We start from the raw sequence: 16654 nt of genomic DNA on the forward strand, positions 1-16654 counted from the left end.
CTTTTTATAAGCTTCTGCCTAGAAGTGACACACATCATTTATACCCACAAGTACTAACTAGCATTAGTCATAAACTTCACCTTCCCATCTCAACAACTAATCCCAAGAGAAAAAGATGGGGAACAGATAGAATGATGTAGACGCCTGTTGCTGGTGTAGGCGCCATATTGATATCCTTCTAACACATGTTTAAGAAATTTGTGCTTTACCTTAAGGGTAATAAGGAGCCAATGAAGAATTTTAAACAAGATAATAAATGATTTTATATTTTTGTAGTCCTGCAGGATTTTCTCCCCTTCGAACCCTCTTGTCTCCTCTCACCTCTATTGGATAGAAGACTTTCAGAATACTAAGTATGAAAGTAATGCTGTTAGAGAATGGGAAATGGTTAACATCAACAGAATGATTACCACCCCCATCCCTCAGTTAAAAGTATGTGCGTGGCTGGGCATGATGGCACAAGCCTGTAATACCAGCACCTCAGGAGACTGATGCAGGAAGATCAGAAGTTCTAGGCCAGCCTCATCTATTTAGTGAGCTTCTCAGCAACTTAACAAAACCTTGCCTCGGGCTAAAATAACAAAAATAGCTAGGAATGTAGCTGCTCAGTGGTAAAGTGCTCCTAAGTTCAATCTCCAGTACAAAACAAAACTATGTACTTATGTGAGTGCCTCAGAAAGTAAATGCACAAATAAAAATCAATCTCCTAGTAATATGTAGCAAGCTTGGGAGGATGGATCAATCAGGCATAGACAAGTGCATACCTGGTTCAGTAGACATAGCTAAGAGGGGATGGGCAGGAGTCCTGAGCTCTGGCCATGAAGAGAAACTTGTTATTGGCACAATCTTTCATTTCCTGCAGACATGAGCCTCAGTAGACATCCAGTGCCATCAGATCACAGTTAAAGAAGTCCCTCAGTATTGCATCCACAGTCAGTCACAACCCCTATGAGGGTAACATATACCCAGGAGGAAAACTAGGAAGAAAATTGTATATGTGGTTGGTGTAATTTCTTTCTCCGTATTGCCAATAAAATTGTTTTTCAGTTTTTCTCAGTGGTTGATATTAAAAGATGATCTTTATTTGTATGATCTTTATTCATAATAGGTTCTCTTTAATTTCTCTAGCTCTCAGTTGCCAACAACTCAATGATTATCAGATAGATCTTAGGAGATTTTTTTGAAAATACAGAGTCATAGCTCATGTATCTAATCTGCTAAATCAAACTCTCTGGAGTAGAACCCATGGAGATTTGTATTTGTTTTTCAATAATTTTCCAGACTTGGAAATTTTTATTCTTGTTAATGTAGGAGCAATCAGCCATAAAATTATTTTCTAGGTAAACATCTACTATGGCTTTTAGTTATTTCCAGTTTTAAAATTTTTATTAAAATATGTCTGTCTCAATTTATCTTTCTAAACAACAAAAATCTTAAGTTTGCAAACAACCAGAGACCCCGTTGAATTTCTGTTCTACATCACACATTGCCAGGCACTCAGCAGACATCTCAAAAATACAGAATAGGAAGCAATAAAATCAAACCCCATTGACATTTTGGATGGAAATAAGTCTGCAGACATATCACAGGGAAGAAAACAGCATTCCCCAAAGGCATAGACCTATTTTTACATTTGAGTTGCTCTCCTTTGGTAGACAGTGTCATAAGCATCAGTACATTAAATATGCTGTTTGACAGGTATGATCTTATGTGACTGACTCCATAAGATTCACTTTCTAAACAGTTTTCTCAGCCCTCAAAGAGAAGTAATGGAGGGAGAATTTTTATTTGACATGTTGCCAGTTGGTCAATAGAGTAAACTGTGACATTGTGGCATCAGAATGAAAAGCAGCTGTGTTCTCTTTATTTGGACCCTTTATCCTCATTTTGTATGTCATGAGTTGAATCTGCCTTTTACATGTGCATTTCTTTCCTTGCATTTTATACATGTTTAAATCTATAAAGTTTCAAACTTTGTGAAAACGGAGGAACCCTATTTGGTCCCATTTTGCAGAAAGAAAATATGGAAAAGTCTTTTTAATTAAAGAGTCAAGCAAATAACATTAAAGATGATAGTTATAAAACCTGTGTAATATTATTGAAAGCTTGAAAGAATTTTTTTTCTTAATCACAAATATATGCTCAATGATGAAAAATTCAAAAAGCATCAAAAGTGTTAGGGTGATACTAAAATCAATTTTGGGGCCCAACGTGGCTTATTGGTTGACAATACCATTCCCATTCCCTCTTACATTTTGGAGAGTAGGAATCTAAAAATTAGAAGGCTTCCTGAACCCAGTTTCCATGTATATCCCAGGTCCCACCAAAACATGTACCTATACAGATTTGGAAAATGAAAGAAGACTTGTCTGTACTTCTAGTTTTTGCTGTCAATCACAGTCTTGTTGGTGATGGTTTTCCTGTAGCTATGGTTATAGAGATAATAGTTCTGTTTCTTGGCTTGCTTAGTGAAGTCACTACTTTGACAGTGTAGATCTCATCTGGGCTTACCTGGTCTTGGAGTCAACAATCAGCTTCTGGAGCATGGCAGAGGAACCAGCCCACTTGGCAGGTCTGAAAGGCATTTCTGGAATCTCAATCAAAAGCCCAATTCTCTAGCCCTTCTGATGATTTCGTAAGCAAATAATTCTCCTATGAAATTCTTATTCTAGTATAACTTGTTACCTATAACTTGTTTTAATGATAATCTCATGAACCAGAGGCAATTACTGTTAACTTTTGTTTCTTTATGTGAATGTGTGTGTGCACATATAGGTTTTAAATGAAATCATGAATAATATTTTGTTTATTAGGGACTTAATGTTTGTGTCCCCCAGTATTCTTACACTGGAATCTTAACCCTCAACGTGATAGTATTAGGAGGAAGGAGGGCTTTAGAAGTAATTAGATCATGAGGGTAAATGGATGGAATTAATGTCCTTGTAAGAAAAAACATGAGAGATGCTTTTTTTCGAACCCTGGGGGAATACAAGAGGGCCACCTACAAACCCAGAAGTGGATCCTTACCAGACACCAATCTGTTAGCAATCAACCTTGGATTTCACAGTGTCCCGAAATGAGAAATAAATGCTTAAGCCACCCAGAATATGATATTTTATTATAGCCTCCCAAACTGTCAAAGATGCTGTTTCTATCTTGATTCTTCCCTTAGCTATGAAGATTTTTTAAGCAAATATAAACATTACTTCAACATAATTTTAATTGCTAAATATTACTCCATTGTGTAACTACACCATAATTTATTTAATCCATATCTGATTTTTGGATCACCATGGTTTTGCCCATATTTCACTATAATACACTGATGAATATTTCCACTGGAAATTAGCACATTTGTCTTACACTAGCAAAGCAGGTACAAATTTTTCTTAGCTACAAAAGTAAGGCTAAACATTTTTACATAACATATAATCGCAATTATTGAAATACAAACACCTTATAAGGAAAATAATGAAAAAAGTATTTAAAGAATAACTGATTTTGTTGGTATTACAGGTTTAAGGATTATATTTAAGTGTTTATCTCTAAATTTAGTATCTCTAAATTACTCCTAGAATTAAAATGCATACAATAAAGTAAGAAATTTAGCTTTCTTCAAATATATGTCCTTTAGTAGTGAATTAGATTGAAATATTCCCTGTTGTTGTATGACAGAGTAAAAAAAATTTAAGATTATTTGTAACTTAATAGAATGGTTTTTAATGGAAAATAATATAGATGAATATCAATTAGTTTAACTCATCTGTAAACTGAGTGCCAGTGTCACAGAGAAACATTTTAGACCAGTGCACCTGTAGTAAGTAGGCAGTCCCAGATAGCCTGATAACATTCTTCCTTCTACTCAAAATTTTAACACCACACTTAAATTTGATTATCAGATATTTGACTTTGGAAAAAGATGGTAGTACAAAGGATATTCTCTAGGCCCTCCCCTTTTTTTAAAGATTACTTCTGAAAAATATTTTGAAACAGACCAGCATTTCTTTTTTTCTTTTTTTTTTTTTAATTTTTTATTGTTGGCTGTTCAAAACATTACATAGTTCTTGATATATCATATTTCACACTTTGATTCAAGTGGGTTATGAGCTCCCATTTTTACCCCATATACAGATTGCAGAATCACATCAGTTACACATCCATTGATTTACATATTGCCATACTAGTGTCTGTTGTGTTCTGCTGCCTTTCCTATCCTCTACTATCCCCCCTCCCCTCCCCTCCCCTCTTCTCTCTCTGCCCCCTCTACTGACATTCATTTGTCCCCCTTGTATTATTTTTCCCTTTCCCCTCACTTCCTCTTGTATGTACTTTTGTATAACTCTGAGGGTCTCCTTCCATTTCCATGCAATTTCCCTTCTCTCTCCCTTTCCCTCCCACCTCTCATCCCTGTTTAATGTTAATCTTCTTCTCATGCTCTTCGACCCTACTCTGTTCTTAGTTACTCTCCTTATATCAAAGAAGACATTTGGCATTTGTTTTTTAGGGATTGGCTAGCTTCACTTAGCATAATCTGCTCTAATGCCATCCATTTCCCTGTAAATTCTATGATTTTGTCATTTTTTAATACAGAGTAATACTCCATTGTGTAAAAATGCCACATTTTTTTTATCCATTCATCTATTGAAGGGCATCTAGGTTGGTTCCACAGTCTTGCTATTGTGAATTGTGCTGCTATGAACATCGATGTAGCAGTGTCCCTGTAGCATGTTCTTTTTAGGTCTTTAGGGAATAGACCGAGAAGGGGAATAGCTGGGTCAAATGGTGGCTCCATTCCCAGCTTTCCAAGAAATCTCCATACTGCTTTCCAAATTGGCTGCACCAATTTGCAGTCCCACCAGCAATGTACAAGTGTACCCTTTTCCCCACATCCTCGCCAGCACTCGTTGTTGTTTGACTTCATAATGGCTGCCAATCTAACTGGAGTGAGATGGTATCTTAGGGTGGTTTTGATTTGCATTTCTCTGACTGCTAGAGATGGTGAGCATTTTTTCATGTACTTGTTGATTGACTGTATGTCCTCCTCTGAGAAGTGTCTGTTCAGGTCCTTGGCCCATTTGTTGATTGGGTTGTTTGTTATCTTATTGTCTAATTTTTGGAGTTCTTTGTATACTCTGGATATTAGGGCTCTATCTGAAGTGTGAGAAGTAAAGATTAGTTCCCAGGATGTAGGCTCTCTATTTACCTCTCTTATTGTTTCTTTTGCTGAGAAAAAACTTTTTAGTTTGAGTAAGTCCCATTTGTTGATTCTAGTTATTAACTTTTGTGCTATGGGTGTCCTATTGAGGAATTTGGAGCCTGACCCCACAGTATGTAGATCGTAGCCAACTTTTTCTTCTATCAGACGGCGTGTCTCTGATTTGATATCAAGCTCCTTGATCCATTTTGAATTCACTTTTGTGCATGGCGAGAGAAAGGGATTCAGTTTCATTTTGTTGCATATGGATTTCCAGTTTTCCCAGCACCATTTGTTGAAGATGCTATCCTTCCTCCATTGCATGCTTTTAGCCCCTTTATCAAATATAAGATAGTTGTAGTTTTGTGGATTGGTTTCTGTGTCCTCTATTCTGTACCATTGGTCCACCCGCCTGTTTTGGTACCAGTACCATGCTGTTTTTGTTACTATTGCTGTGTAGTATAGTTTGAAGTCTGGTATCGCTATACCACCTGATTCACACTTCCTGCTTAGAGTTGTTTTTGCTATTCTGGGTCTTTTATTTTTCCATATGAATTTCATGATTGCTTTCTCTATTTCTACAAGAAATGCCGTTGGGATTTTGATTGGCATTGCATTAAACCTATAGAGAACTTTGGGTAATATCACCATTTTGATGATGTTAGTTCTGCCTATCCATGAACAGGGTATATTTTTCCATCTTCTAAGATCTTCTTCTATTTCTCTCTTTAGGGTTCTGTAGTTTTCATTGTATAAGTCTTTCACCTCTTTTGTTAGGTTGATTCCCAAGTATTTTATTTTTTTTGAAGATATTGTGAATGGAGTGGTTGTCCTCATTTCCATTTCAGAGGATTTGTCGCTGATATACAGGAATGCCTTTGATTTATGCATGTTGATTTTATAGCCTGCCACTTTGCTGAATTCATTTATTAGCTCTAATAGTTTCTTTGTAGACCCTTTTGGGTCTGCTAGGTATAGAATCATGTCAACTGCAAATAGTGATAATTTAAGTTCTTCTTTTCCTATTTTTATGCCTTTAATTTCTTTCGTCTGTCTAATTGCTCTGGCCAGTGTTTCGAGAACTATGTTGAACAGAAGTGGAGAGAGAGGGCATCCCTGTCTTGTTCCAGATTTTAGAGGGAATGCCTTCAATTTTTCTCCATTCAGAATGATGCTAGCCTGAGGCTTAGCATAGATTGCTTTTACAATATTGAGGTATGTTCCTGTTATCCCTAGTTTTTCTAGAGTTTTGAACATAAAGGGATGCTGTACTTTGTCGAATGCTTTTTCCGCATCTATCGAGGTGATCATATGGTTCTTATTTTTACATCTATTGATGTGGTGAATAACATTTATTGATTTCCATATATTGAACCAGCCTTGCATCCCAGGGATGAATCCTACTTGATCATGGTGTACAATTTTTTTGATATGTTTTTGTATCCGATTCGCCAGAATTTTATTGAGGATTTTTGCATCTAGGTTCATTAGAGATATTGGTCTGTAGTTTTCTTTCTTTGAAGTGTCTTTGTCTGGTTTAGGTATCAGGGTGATGTTGGCCTCATAGAATGAATTTGGAAGTTCTCCCTCTTTTTCTATTTCCTGAAGTAGCTTGAAAAGTATTGGTATTAGTTCCTCTTTAAAGGTTTTGTAAAACTCTGCTGTATACCCATCCGGTCCTGGGCTTTTCTTAGTTGGTAGTCTTTTGATGGTTTCTTCTATTTCCTCGATTGATATTGGTCTGTTTAAGTTGTCTATATCCTCCTGACTCAATCTGGGCAGATCATATGACTTAAGAAATTTATCGATGCCTTCACTATCTTCTAATTTATTGGAGTATAAGGATTCAAAATAATTTCTGATTATCTTCTGTATATCTGAAGTGTCTGTTGTGATATTGCCTTTTTCATCCCATATGCTAGTAATTTGAGTTCTCTCTCTTCTTCTCTTTGCTAGCATGGCTAAGGGTCTGTCAATTTTGTTTATTTTTTCAAAGAACCAACTTTTAGTTTTGTCAATTTTTTCAATTGTTTCTTTTGTTTCGATTTCATTAATTTCAGCTCTGATTTTAATTATTTCTTGCCTTCTACTTCTTTTGCTGCAGACCAGCATTTCTTTCATAAAAATCACCCTATAGGGGCTGGGGATGTAGCTCAAGTGATAGCGCGCTCACCTAGCATGCATGAGGCACTGGGTTCGATTCTCAGCCCTACATAAAAATAAAATAAAGATATTGTGTCCACCTAAAACTAAAAAATAAATATTTTTTAAAAATCATCCTATAGAAAATATTTTCAATACAACTTGTCAGTGCCATTGGAAGTTTTTATTCCTAAAAGACAAAGGTAACCATGGATATTACAGCCTTCCACATCACACAGTTTTACAAAATAACCCATTCATCTGGAATAGCTTTAATCTGTAGCAACACATGCAGCCATGATGACAAAAATTACAGTAATAAATCACTGTGAAATGTACAGGACTGGTAGATACTGCCAGTTCATCCTGTCCACACCCAGACAGAGCAAGAGATGGAGCTCAGACATTACTCTAAGAGTATTTCAGTATACAAGAGTAGTGTCTCCTAACGAAGCAAATGCCACTCCCAAAGCAACTAAAAGATAATATCGCTTCTTAAATTTCAGGGATGTTCCATTTTGCCTATGTGATACTTCTTAGCTAAATATTATATCATGTTTTCACACAAATCTTAGGCCTTCCAGCACACATATTATGTTGTCTGGTAACTTAAAAATAAAGGCAACCAAATACCATTCTTCTTTAATTATTAATGTTTTTCTTAATTTTCAAAAGGAAAGGGAATGCATAAAATGAGAACCTGGAATTTTGCATTCATGCAATATATATTAAATTTGGTGGATAAATATTTCAAAATAAGTATCATGCCATCCACATTAAGGAGAACTTTTTTCCATATTTTTTATTGGTATACTATAGTTGTACACAATTGTGGCATTTGTTGTTATGTGTTCATACATGTGAGAATTACATATTCCTATATAAAGGTGAATAAAAGATCTCTGCAGTAAATAATTATAAGTAATAATATCTATTTTAACAGTAAAACCTAGCTAATCAAAATCATTTAAATATATATACATATATGTGTATGTATACAAACACACACACAGTGTATTAGGTATGTCTCTATGTATCCTTTTAGACTCTCTTCAACTGACCTCTTTCATTCCAGCCATAGGTAAAGCAACCAATCTGCACACCTCTAGCCACTTCAGTAGGTGCACTTTGACAATGCCTTGCTTCATAACAATCCCAGAAGCCTCTTACCTTATGCCTAGGTGTTCTTTGTTGATTGTACTATGTGGGATAACATGAAAAGATGCTTTATACCCCTAACTCCTTTCTCCCTATCTTTGGACAGAACTAAAACACATTTTATATGATTTTATTTTATTATTTTATAGGATTGAGTAGCTAGTTGTATGTATGCATGTACACTTAATAATAAATCCTCATTTTCCATCTCTCTCTTTCCTGTTTTTGCTCCGTCAATCACTCATCTTTGCTCTCTTCCCTCTTAGGCCTCCATAAAGTGCTTGAAAACAAGCTTTTGCCTCAAGTTCTGCTTCCTGTGGAACCCAAGCTAAGATACAGTTGTATAACATTAGGTGATCTGTAATAAGAATTATAGAGATCACATACAATTAGGTTACAACAGTTCAAGAGTGGGCAAGAATCAACGTCATTAACATCACAACTAGCAAGTGACTATCTGGATAAATGATATTCATGAGTTCCTGAAAGATTTTTTACCCTAAAAATTAATGAAAATTGCTAGTTATGTATATATGCATTTACACATGACAGTCATATGTTACATACATATATTTCAAAATAGAAAGTGCTTAAATTTTCTTGTTTTGCGCAAGAATCAAAATTTTTAAGTCCTTTAAAAGAGGTGATATTTTAAGCTGTCTCCAGTGACGAGGAGAATCAACCAACTCCTAAGTCCATACACAGAGAAAGGAAGACATAATCCTTCCTTAACCATAACATGTACACATCACATGCATTTGCGCACATGCATACACACACACACACACACACACACGCATGCATGCAACCAGGAGGACAATTACAGATTCACATAGGGATATTTATACAACAGAACAGAATAGAAAAAACTTAAAGATAAATATTTTGAATAGGGCATTTTTATATTCCATATTATTTGATGGTTATACTGCAAATTACACTTTCATGAATAAAAATTTGATAACAAATTGTATTAATTCTGCTAAGTCTTTACTCAACTGAGTTCCTCTCCCCAGTTGTGCTGGACACAGACCAGTCAAATGTCCTAAGTTAAATATTAGGTTAATTTTATGTTTTAATAACTTTTAATATCCATATGGTATTTATACTTTAATAACTTTTTCACCTGATTATCCTATTTAGTCTTTAGTGAAATAATTGGCTTTACATACCCATTTCACAAATAAAGAAATAAAGTTCTCAAAAGACAAAAAAGTAATTGAAGTACAATATTCTACCTGTACTATAAAGTCAAGATTTGTGGAACTATTTCTGGAGCCACCCTTTCAAACCCTTTTGTTCATTTTATCTGTGGCTATCTATTACTGTTATCCCCATGTGCCAGCTTCACTCTTAACTGCCCTCTCTAACTTGATATTATGAAAGGCTCCCAAATGTCTGGTTTCATTTCCTCAGACTTCACCAAAGTTTAGTGTATTTATAGTCTTCTCTGCTTCTAAGTCCTTGAACTAGCCCAAATCACCCATAAACTACAAGCCCATGATTACTGTGGTCACAAATTGAGTACTTTCCTTACAGTCTTTGCCACTTACTTCCTTGCTTGAAGGGCCCTGATTTTATTCAGTGCCTATCTCTTATTGCCACATGAGCAAAGGTTATCCCATTCTCAGTTCCAATAGTAAATTCGAATAAGTCTGTGCCAATAATCATGGCCCCATTTCTATTCCTAGGAATTGGCTTGAGCATGGTCATATAACATAATTCTGCTCAATGAGACATGAGGGAATATTGAATATGGGAAGAACTTATGGGAAAATTTTCCACCATTGTTATGAGCCAAATTACGCCCCCTCAAATTCCTGTGCTAAAGCTGTAAGTACCAATACCTCATAATATAGCTGTCCTTGAAGATAAAGCTTTTTAAAAAATAGTTAAGATTGAATAAGTTGTAGGGGAGGTTCCTCATGCATTCTGACTAACATTCTTTTAAGAGGAAATACAGACACACAAAGAGACACCAAGAATTAAACATAGAGGAAAGACCAAGTAGAGACACGGAGAAGGTGGTCATATTCAAGCAGGTAGGATGGTTTCAGAAGAAACCAAACTTGAGACACTTGATTTTGGAATTCTGCCTTTCAATACTATGAGCCAACAAAGGTCTGTTGTTTAGGCCACCCACTTATGGTAGCCCTAGCAAGCTAGTGCAACTATTTAAATATGGCATTTGAATCAATAAATAAATAATGACAAAAGGGAGAAAGCATCCTTTCTGTCACTGTGCATTTTCATACCTGGATATGAAGATGAGAACTGCTTTAAACATCTTAAAACTGTGCAAAGAATCCATCTAAAAACAGGTTTCTATGTGAAGTATAACAGATGCACCAAAAAACAGATGATCAAAATTTGTTCCTTGTGCTTCTGCTAAGTCATTGAATTAACCACTCAGATAACCCTGTTTCCAAGATTCCTATTACGAGAGAAATGTTTTCATGCTTTCTTTTGGCTTTTGATTAAGACATAATAATTACACATCTTTATGGAGTGTATTTTGGTAACTCATCATATGTATACCATGTATAATAATCAAATCAAGGTAATAACATTTCCATGTCTTCAACTCTTAATCATTTCTGTTTTGAAATTTTCATACTCTTCTAGTTATTTTGAAATATATGATATATTATTTAAACCTCCTCCTTTTTCTCCTCCTCCTCCTGCTCCTCCTTCTTCTCCTTCTCCTCCTCCTCCTACTTCTTCTTCGTCTACTGAGGATTGAACCCACAGGTGCTTTACCACTGAGCTACATCACCAGTCTTTTCTTTTTTTTTTTTTTTTTTTTTTTTTGAGACGGGCTCTCACTAACTTCCTAAGGCTGGCCTCAAGCTTGCAATCCTCCTCTCTCAACCTCCCCAGTCACTGGGATAGCAGGCATGCATCACAGCACTCTACCACATTTTCTTTATCCATTCATCCGCTAAAGGGCATCTGGGTTGATTTCATATTCTAGCTGTTTTGTTGTTGTTGTTTTGTTTTGTTTTTGCTTTTTGAAGTTCTGGGAGTTGAACCCAGGGACACACTTTACCACTACATCCAGCCCTTTTTTAGATTTCTATTTTGACATGGGGCCTTGCTAAATTGTTTAGGCTGGCCTGGAACTTGTGATCCTCCTGCCTCAGCCTCCCAAATTGCAGGGATTACAGGTGTGTTCCACCACACCAGCTACTGGCTATTTCTTCAAGCTGTGGCTTTAATTATAGTCAAAATCATCCTAATCGTATAATTATTTATAAAGTTTAACTATTGAGTAACCCAGGCTGTTTGAGCAGTTATTTCACACTTTACTCTTTTATTCCTGCCCAGTTCTTAGTTCTATTCCATTTCTACCTAACTCCAAACTCTTGGATCTTAAACTTTTCCTCTAAGCTTTTCCTCTCACCCATCTCTGACCATTTAACTTGCTTCGCATAAAGAGTATCCCAAGCATTTGACTTTCAGTTGCCCCCTATTGACTCTTAGTCTCTCTTAGGTGAGAATCACATCAGTAAACTATTTTTTACTTTTTTGAAGTTTATCTGTACACGTTACCTTAATCTCAACACTGATAATGAATATTGATGACTTCCAGGGTTTTATTGGTGGTGGTGGTTGTTAATTGGTTTCTGTTTTATTTGCTTTTTTGTTTTTTATTTTGATATTTTTTAATTATTATTGGCTGAGTCTTCTCGTCGAATTTACTGACCCTGTTTTGGAAACCTCCTTTACATATTTTCAACCTCTTTTCCTGCTTTTTGTATTTCTTAAATCAAATATTGATTTCTTCATTCCTAGCCATAATCAGTTAACCTAAATGTAATCTTGAAATGCTCTGGATCTACTAATTCATTTTAATGGTCTTGGTACTATATGGTACTTTAGAAATAAACTCAACCAAGAAGCTTAGGGGAAGAAAAAAAAAGCCAAGTTCCTTCCCCTAACTCAACAGGGGAGACGCCACAGGACTCAGCATGGGGATTAGTTTTGGTCAATAATTGGATGCCGTGTTTCCTAGGGTATGCATTTGAAATCTATGATCATCTAACCACATTCCGTAGCACCACTGGAATTGATGACGACATTCTTTTTCTGATGGTTAGAACTAAAAACAATAAGTTGTTCCCATTCATGTGAATCTCAGAAGATGTGGTTCCCTTACAGGATGAGATGTAGGCTGAAGCCACCTGTGGAAATGAGGAGAGATAAGAGAGCTCCCATTGAATTTGAAAGTTTGGCTCTATCTCTTTCTAAGATCCAGCAGCTTGTGATTTTGTTTCTGCAAAACCTATATTATCTTTAATTAAATTTATTTTTCTATGCTTATGCTTATTCATATCATATTTTTATCACCTTAAAACAAACACTCCTAATGGATATGATTATATGCAGGTAACAAGATGACTTATGATTGATATGCCTCATTACACTTAATTATTTTTTTAATTCTATAGTAAATATGTTTTCTTTTGTAAGTAGACAAAAACAGTTTCTCTCTAGAAAATGAGCAACAACAACAACAAAAGACTGGTATATCACTTATTTTACACTCTGTACAACTTTCAATAATACCATGTGTGACTGAAATTTAGACACTGTGCTATTTTCTTTAGAATCTTCCTGATGTGCAATGTCCACCTTACTACTCTCTGTGACATTTATTGTTTTGCACATGTTTTCCAGGACTCAGGTGCCCTTGGCTATCTCTCACTAAGGAGGACTATGAAATAAAATTGCATCTCAAAAGTTATGTTTACCTGTTTTCAAGACAAGTTGTAGGATTCTTCTTCCTTTCCTTCTCTTCCTTCCCTCATTTTATACTCCTTTGCCCAAAGACATCCTATGATTTTTAAAGAATTTATTCATTTTGATTTAGTGTGAATTAAAAATAATTTGTCAAAAAGATAAAGTTCCTACTCTAAATTATAATACATACAGATTTTTTTTAAAAAAAATCGTACCAAGAAATAAAATAAAATGTGATAAATAAAAAAAATTTAGAAATAGAAGTCTGCAGAATATACTTTTATAATTTGAAAATGACTTCAGCGTAGTGAATTATGAAGGTAAGGGAAAAGTTGAGGAAATTGCACAAGTAAGAAGTTGGGCATAAAATTGAGATCTGAACTTCTTGGTGAGCAAGGTAAGGCCCTATTATGGGCTGAACTGGCCTCCCTCAAATTCATGTCTTGAAATCCTAGCCCTCAGTACTTAGAATGTAGCTGTATTTGGAGATAGAGCTTTAATGAGGTAATTAAGTAAAAATGAAGTCTTCTGGGATGGACCTCAATCCAATAGGACTGGTGTCTTTATAAGAAGGAATTTGGACACAGATGCACAGAGAAAAGATTATATGGAGCCATGGTGGGAAGATAACCACCTTGACCCAGTTGTGAAATCTAGCACAGTATGATAGAAGAGGGAGAGAAAGGAATAAGACAATTTGAATGAACTGTGTGGTTGAATCTTAATAAAAGCACATCTATGTTGTGAATACCAATCCTTTATGGGTCTCTCAAATCTTATTTGTTTACAAAACTCACAGTCGCCACTACATCCAGTGAAACTACCACATGCTTGCATTTCAATAGTAAATATGAAAACCAATGAGTAAAATAAACAACAAAATTTTGTGAGTCTAAATTTACTGATAGAAGATATCATTCAGTACTTTAATTCAAGCACAAGAATACTCAGAACAGTGGTGCAATAAATTGTCAATGACCATAAAATACAGTCATTTTTAAATCATTTTTAAATTATATTTTAAAATAATTTGGGAGCTGAGGTTGTGGCTCATTGGTAGAATGCTCACCTGGCACATGCGAGGCCCTGGGTTTGATCCTCAGCACCACATAAAAATAAATAAATAAAATAAAGGTATTTTGGAAGATGGCGGCGAGGGGAGTGCATTGCCCCCGTGTGCCGCGTCACTGTGTGGGAGAATGACGAGTCAGGATGGATAAAGCTTATCTTGTTAGGAATTTCCAGCAATAGTGGGGTGCTCCAGAACCTGGAGGAAGGATTTCCATCGCACGAGGATCGGCTACGGGGACTCAAACACGAGAGATTTGTCGCACGGAGGGTAACACTGCTTATTCAGCAAATAGGCCCGCGGCTAGAGTCTGCAGCACGCGCTGGGAAACGAGGAGATAGCGACGCAGGGATACAGCGCTGCAGTTTCTGCCAGCCATGCAAACACCGTACTCAGTGCTGAATTCTGGGTTCGAGATGGGGGAAGGAAGAGGTCCAATTCGGTTCTCCACACCGGTCAGACCACAGAGGAGGCCAGCGGCCACCATCTTGGAGAGCTGACATCACCATCCCTGTTTTCGACTGACCGCAGCTCATTCAGCCATAGAACAGGTAATTTCAGGCTGCCATTCGCCTGCGGCTTGCAGACAGATTACTCAGGCTCAGTGCTAAATAACAGGCGGAAACTGCTTCTTGGAGCCTGCTCTTATCAGAGCATACACCGAGCACGGAGCGGCCGAGTTCCGGCTCCTGGAACTGCTCTGGCCCAGGGCTAAGGAGCCGGCGGAAACTGCTTCTCGGACCGGGTCCTGCTGAGTACTGTGGAGGTAAATACCAACCGAGCCTTCGTGGGCAGTGGCAACAGGACTGAGACGGGGCCTGTGAGGGCCAGTCAGGACTCACCCGTTGCTTTGGTCACCCGGCAAAGGGAATGAAATGCTGCCATTCGCATAGGATACCAACATGGCAGAGATCTGATGTCATCAGAAAGCGGCGGAGGAGAGAACTTCATCAATACCAGCGGCGACAGAAACAGTTGGTCTCCTGGTAGGGAGGGTGAGTCACAGACACCCGAGACTCTCTCGCTTTGTCATAGAGCCAGAGGGGAGGAGCCGGGCCGCCGCCAGCGCCCGGAACAGGCCCAGCGGCTCGCTGGCGTGGTGGTCGCGTGACCCCAATTGGAGAGGGGGCAGAGCGGAGCCGCCACCCGCACCGGCAAGGTGGGCAGACCTGCGACCCAGTGGTAAGCGGGCATGGTAGGAGGGGCAGGGCAGAGCCGCCGCCCATGCCTGCAAGGTAAGCAGACCTGCGACAGACTGGCGGGTCAGGCCCAGCGGCCTGCCAGCGTGGTACACACGTCATCCCAACTGGAGTAGGGGCAGAGCAGAGCCTTCGCCCGCGCCCGGATCAGGCCCTGCCAGTGTGGTGGTCATGTGACCCCAATTGGAGTGGGGGCGGAGCGGAACCGCCACCCGTGCCCGCAGGGTGGGCAGACCTGCGACCAACGTGCAGATCAGGCCCAGTGGTCCACAGGCGTGGTAGGAGGGGCAGGGCAGAGCCGCCGCCCGCGCCTGCAAGGTAGGCAGACCTGCAACAGACTGGCGGATCAGGCCCAGCGGCCTGCCGGCGTGGTACACACGTCACCCCAATTGGAGTAGGGGCAGAGCAGAGTTGCCGCCCGCGCCAGGAACAGGCCCAGCGACCTGCCGGCGTGGTAGTCACGACACCCCAATTGGAGTAGGGGCACAGGAGAGCCGCCACCCGTGCCCGAAAGGGGGGCAGACCTGCGACCGACCAGCGGGACAGGCCCAGTGGCCTGCCGGTGCGACAGACACATCACCCCATTTGGAGTAGGGGCAGAGCAGAGCCGCCGCCCATGCCCGCAAGGTAGGCAGACCTGCGACCGACCGGTGGAACAGGCCCAGCGGCCGGCCGGGGTGGTAGGCACGTCACCCCAATTGGAGTAGGAGAAGAGCAGAGCCTTCGCCCGTGCCCAGATCAGGCCCAGAAGTCCGCGGGTGTGGTAGACAAGTCACACCAATTGGAGGGGGGGGCAGAGCAGAGCCGCCGCCCGTGCCTGCAAGGTAGGCAGACCTGCGACCGACCGGCAAAACAGGCCCAGGGGTCCGCAGGCGTGGTAGACACCTCACACCAATTGGAGGAGGGGCAGAGCAGAGCGACGCCCGCGCCTGCAAGGTAGGCAGACCGCCGCCCGACCCTGCAAGGGAGACTTTTCAACTATACAAGAGCAATATAAATATATAGGGGGAAAAACATTTCAAAAACACAACAGTTTCACCAAGCAGAAAGAAACGCAAGCAGTATGAAAACACAAGGAAAGAAAGGACCACAAGCAATGCAGGTCAACTCAACTTTAGAAGAGGTAACAGCTGCAGCAGATGGAATGTC

The 16654-nt window shown here is 38.9% G+C and overlaps 1 protein-coding gene across 1 annotated transcript in view; it reads right to left on the reverse strand.

Annotated features, from left to right (window-relative positions):
• Lgsn (lengsin, lens protein with glutamine synthetase domain) overlaps positions 1 to 2585 on the reverse strand; it is a 77114-nt gene extending 74529 nt beyond the window's left edge. Inside the window, exon 1 of the mRNA XM_046432605.2 lies at positions 2512 to 2585. Within this exon, the coding sequence (XP_046288561.1) occupies positions 2512 to 2585 (74 nt within the window). The remainder of the gene's footprint in view (positions 1 to 2511) is intronic.
• Positions 2586 to 16654: the final 14069 nt, after the last annotated feature.

The sequence above is a fragment of the Marmota monax genome, unplaced genomic scaffold, assembly GCF_021218885.2.
Source record: "Marmota monax isolate L192 unplaced genomic scaffold, Marmota_monax_Labrador192_F-V1.1 WCK01_AAM20220418_F8-fsc00116, whole genome shotgun sequence".
Taxonomy (NCBI): domain Eukaryota; kingdom Metazoa; phylum Chordata; class Mammalia; order Rodentia; family Sciuridae; genus Marmota; species Marmota monax.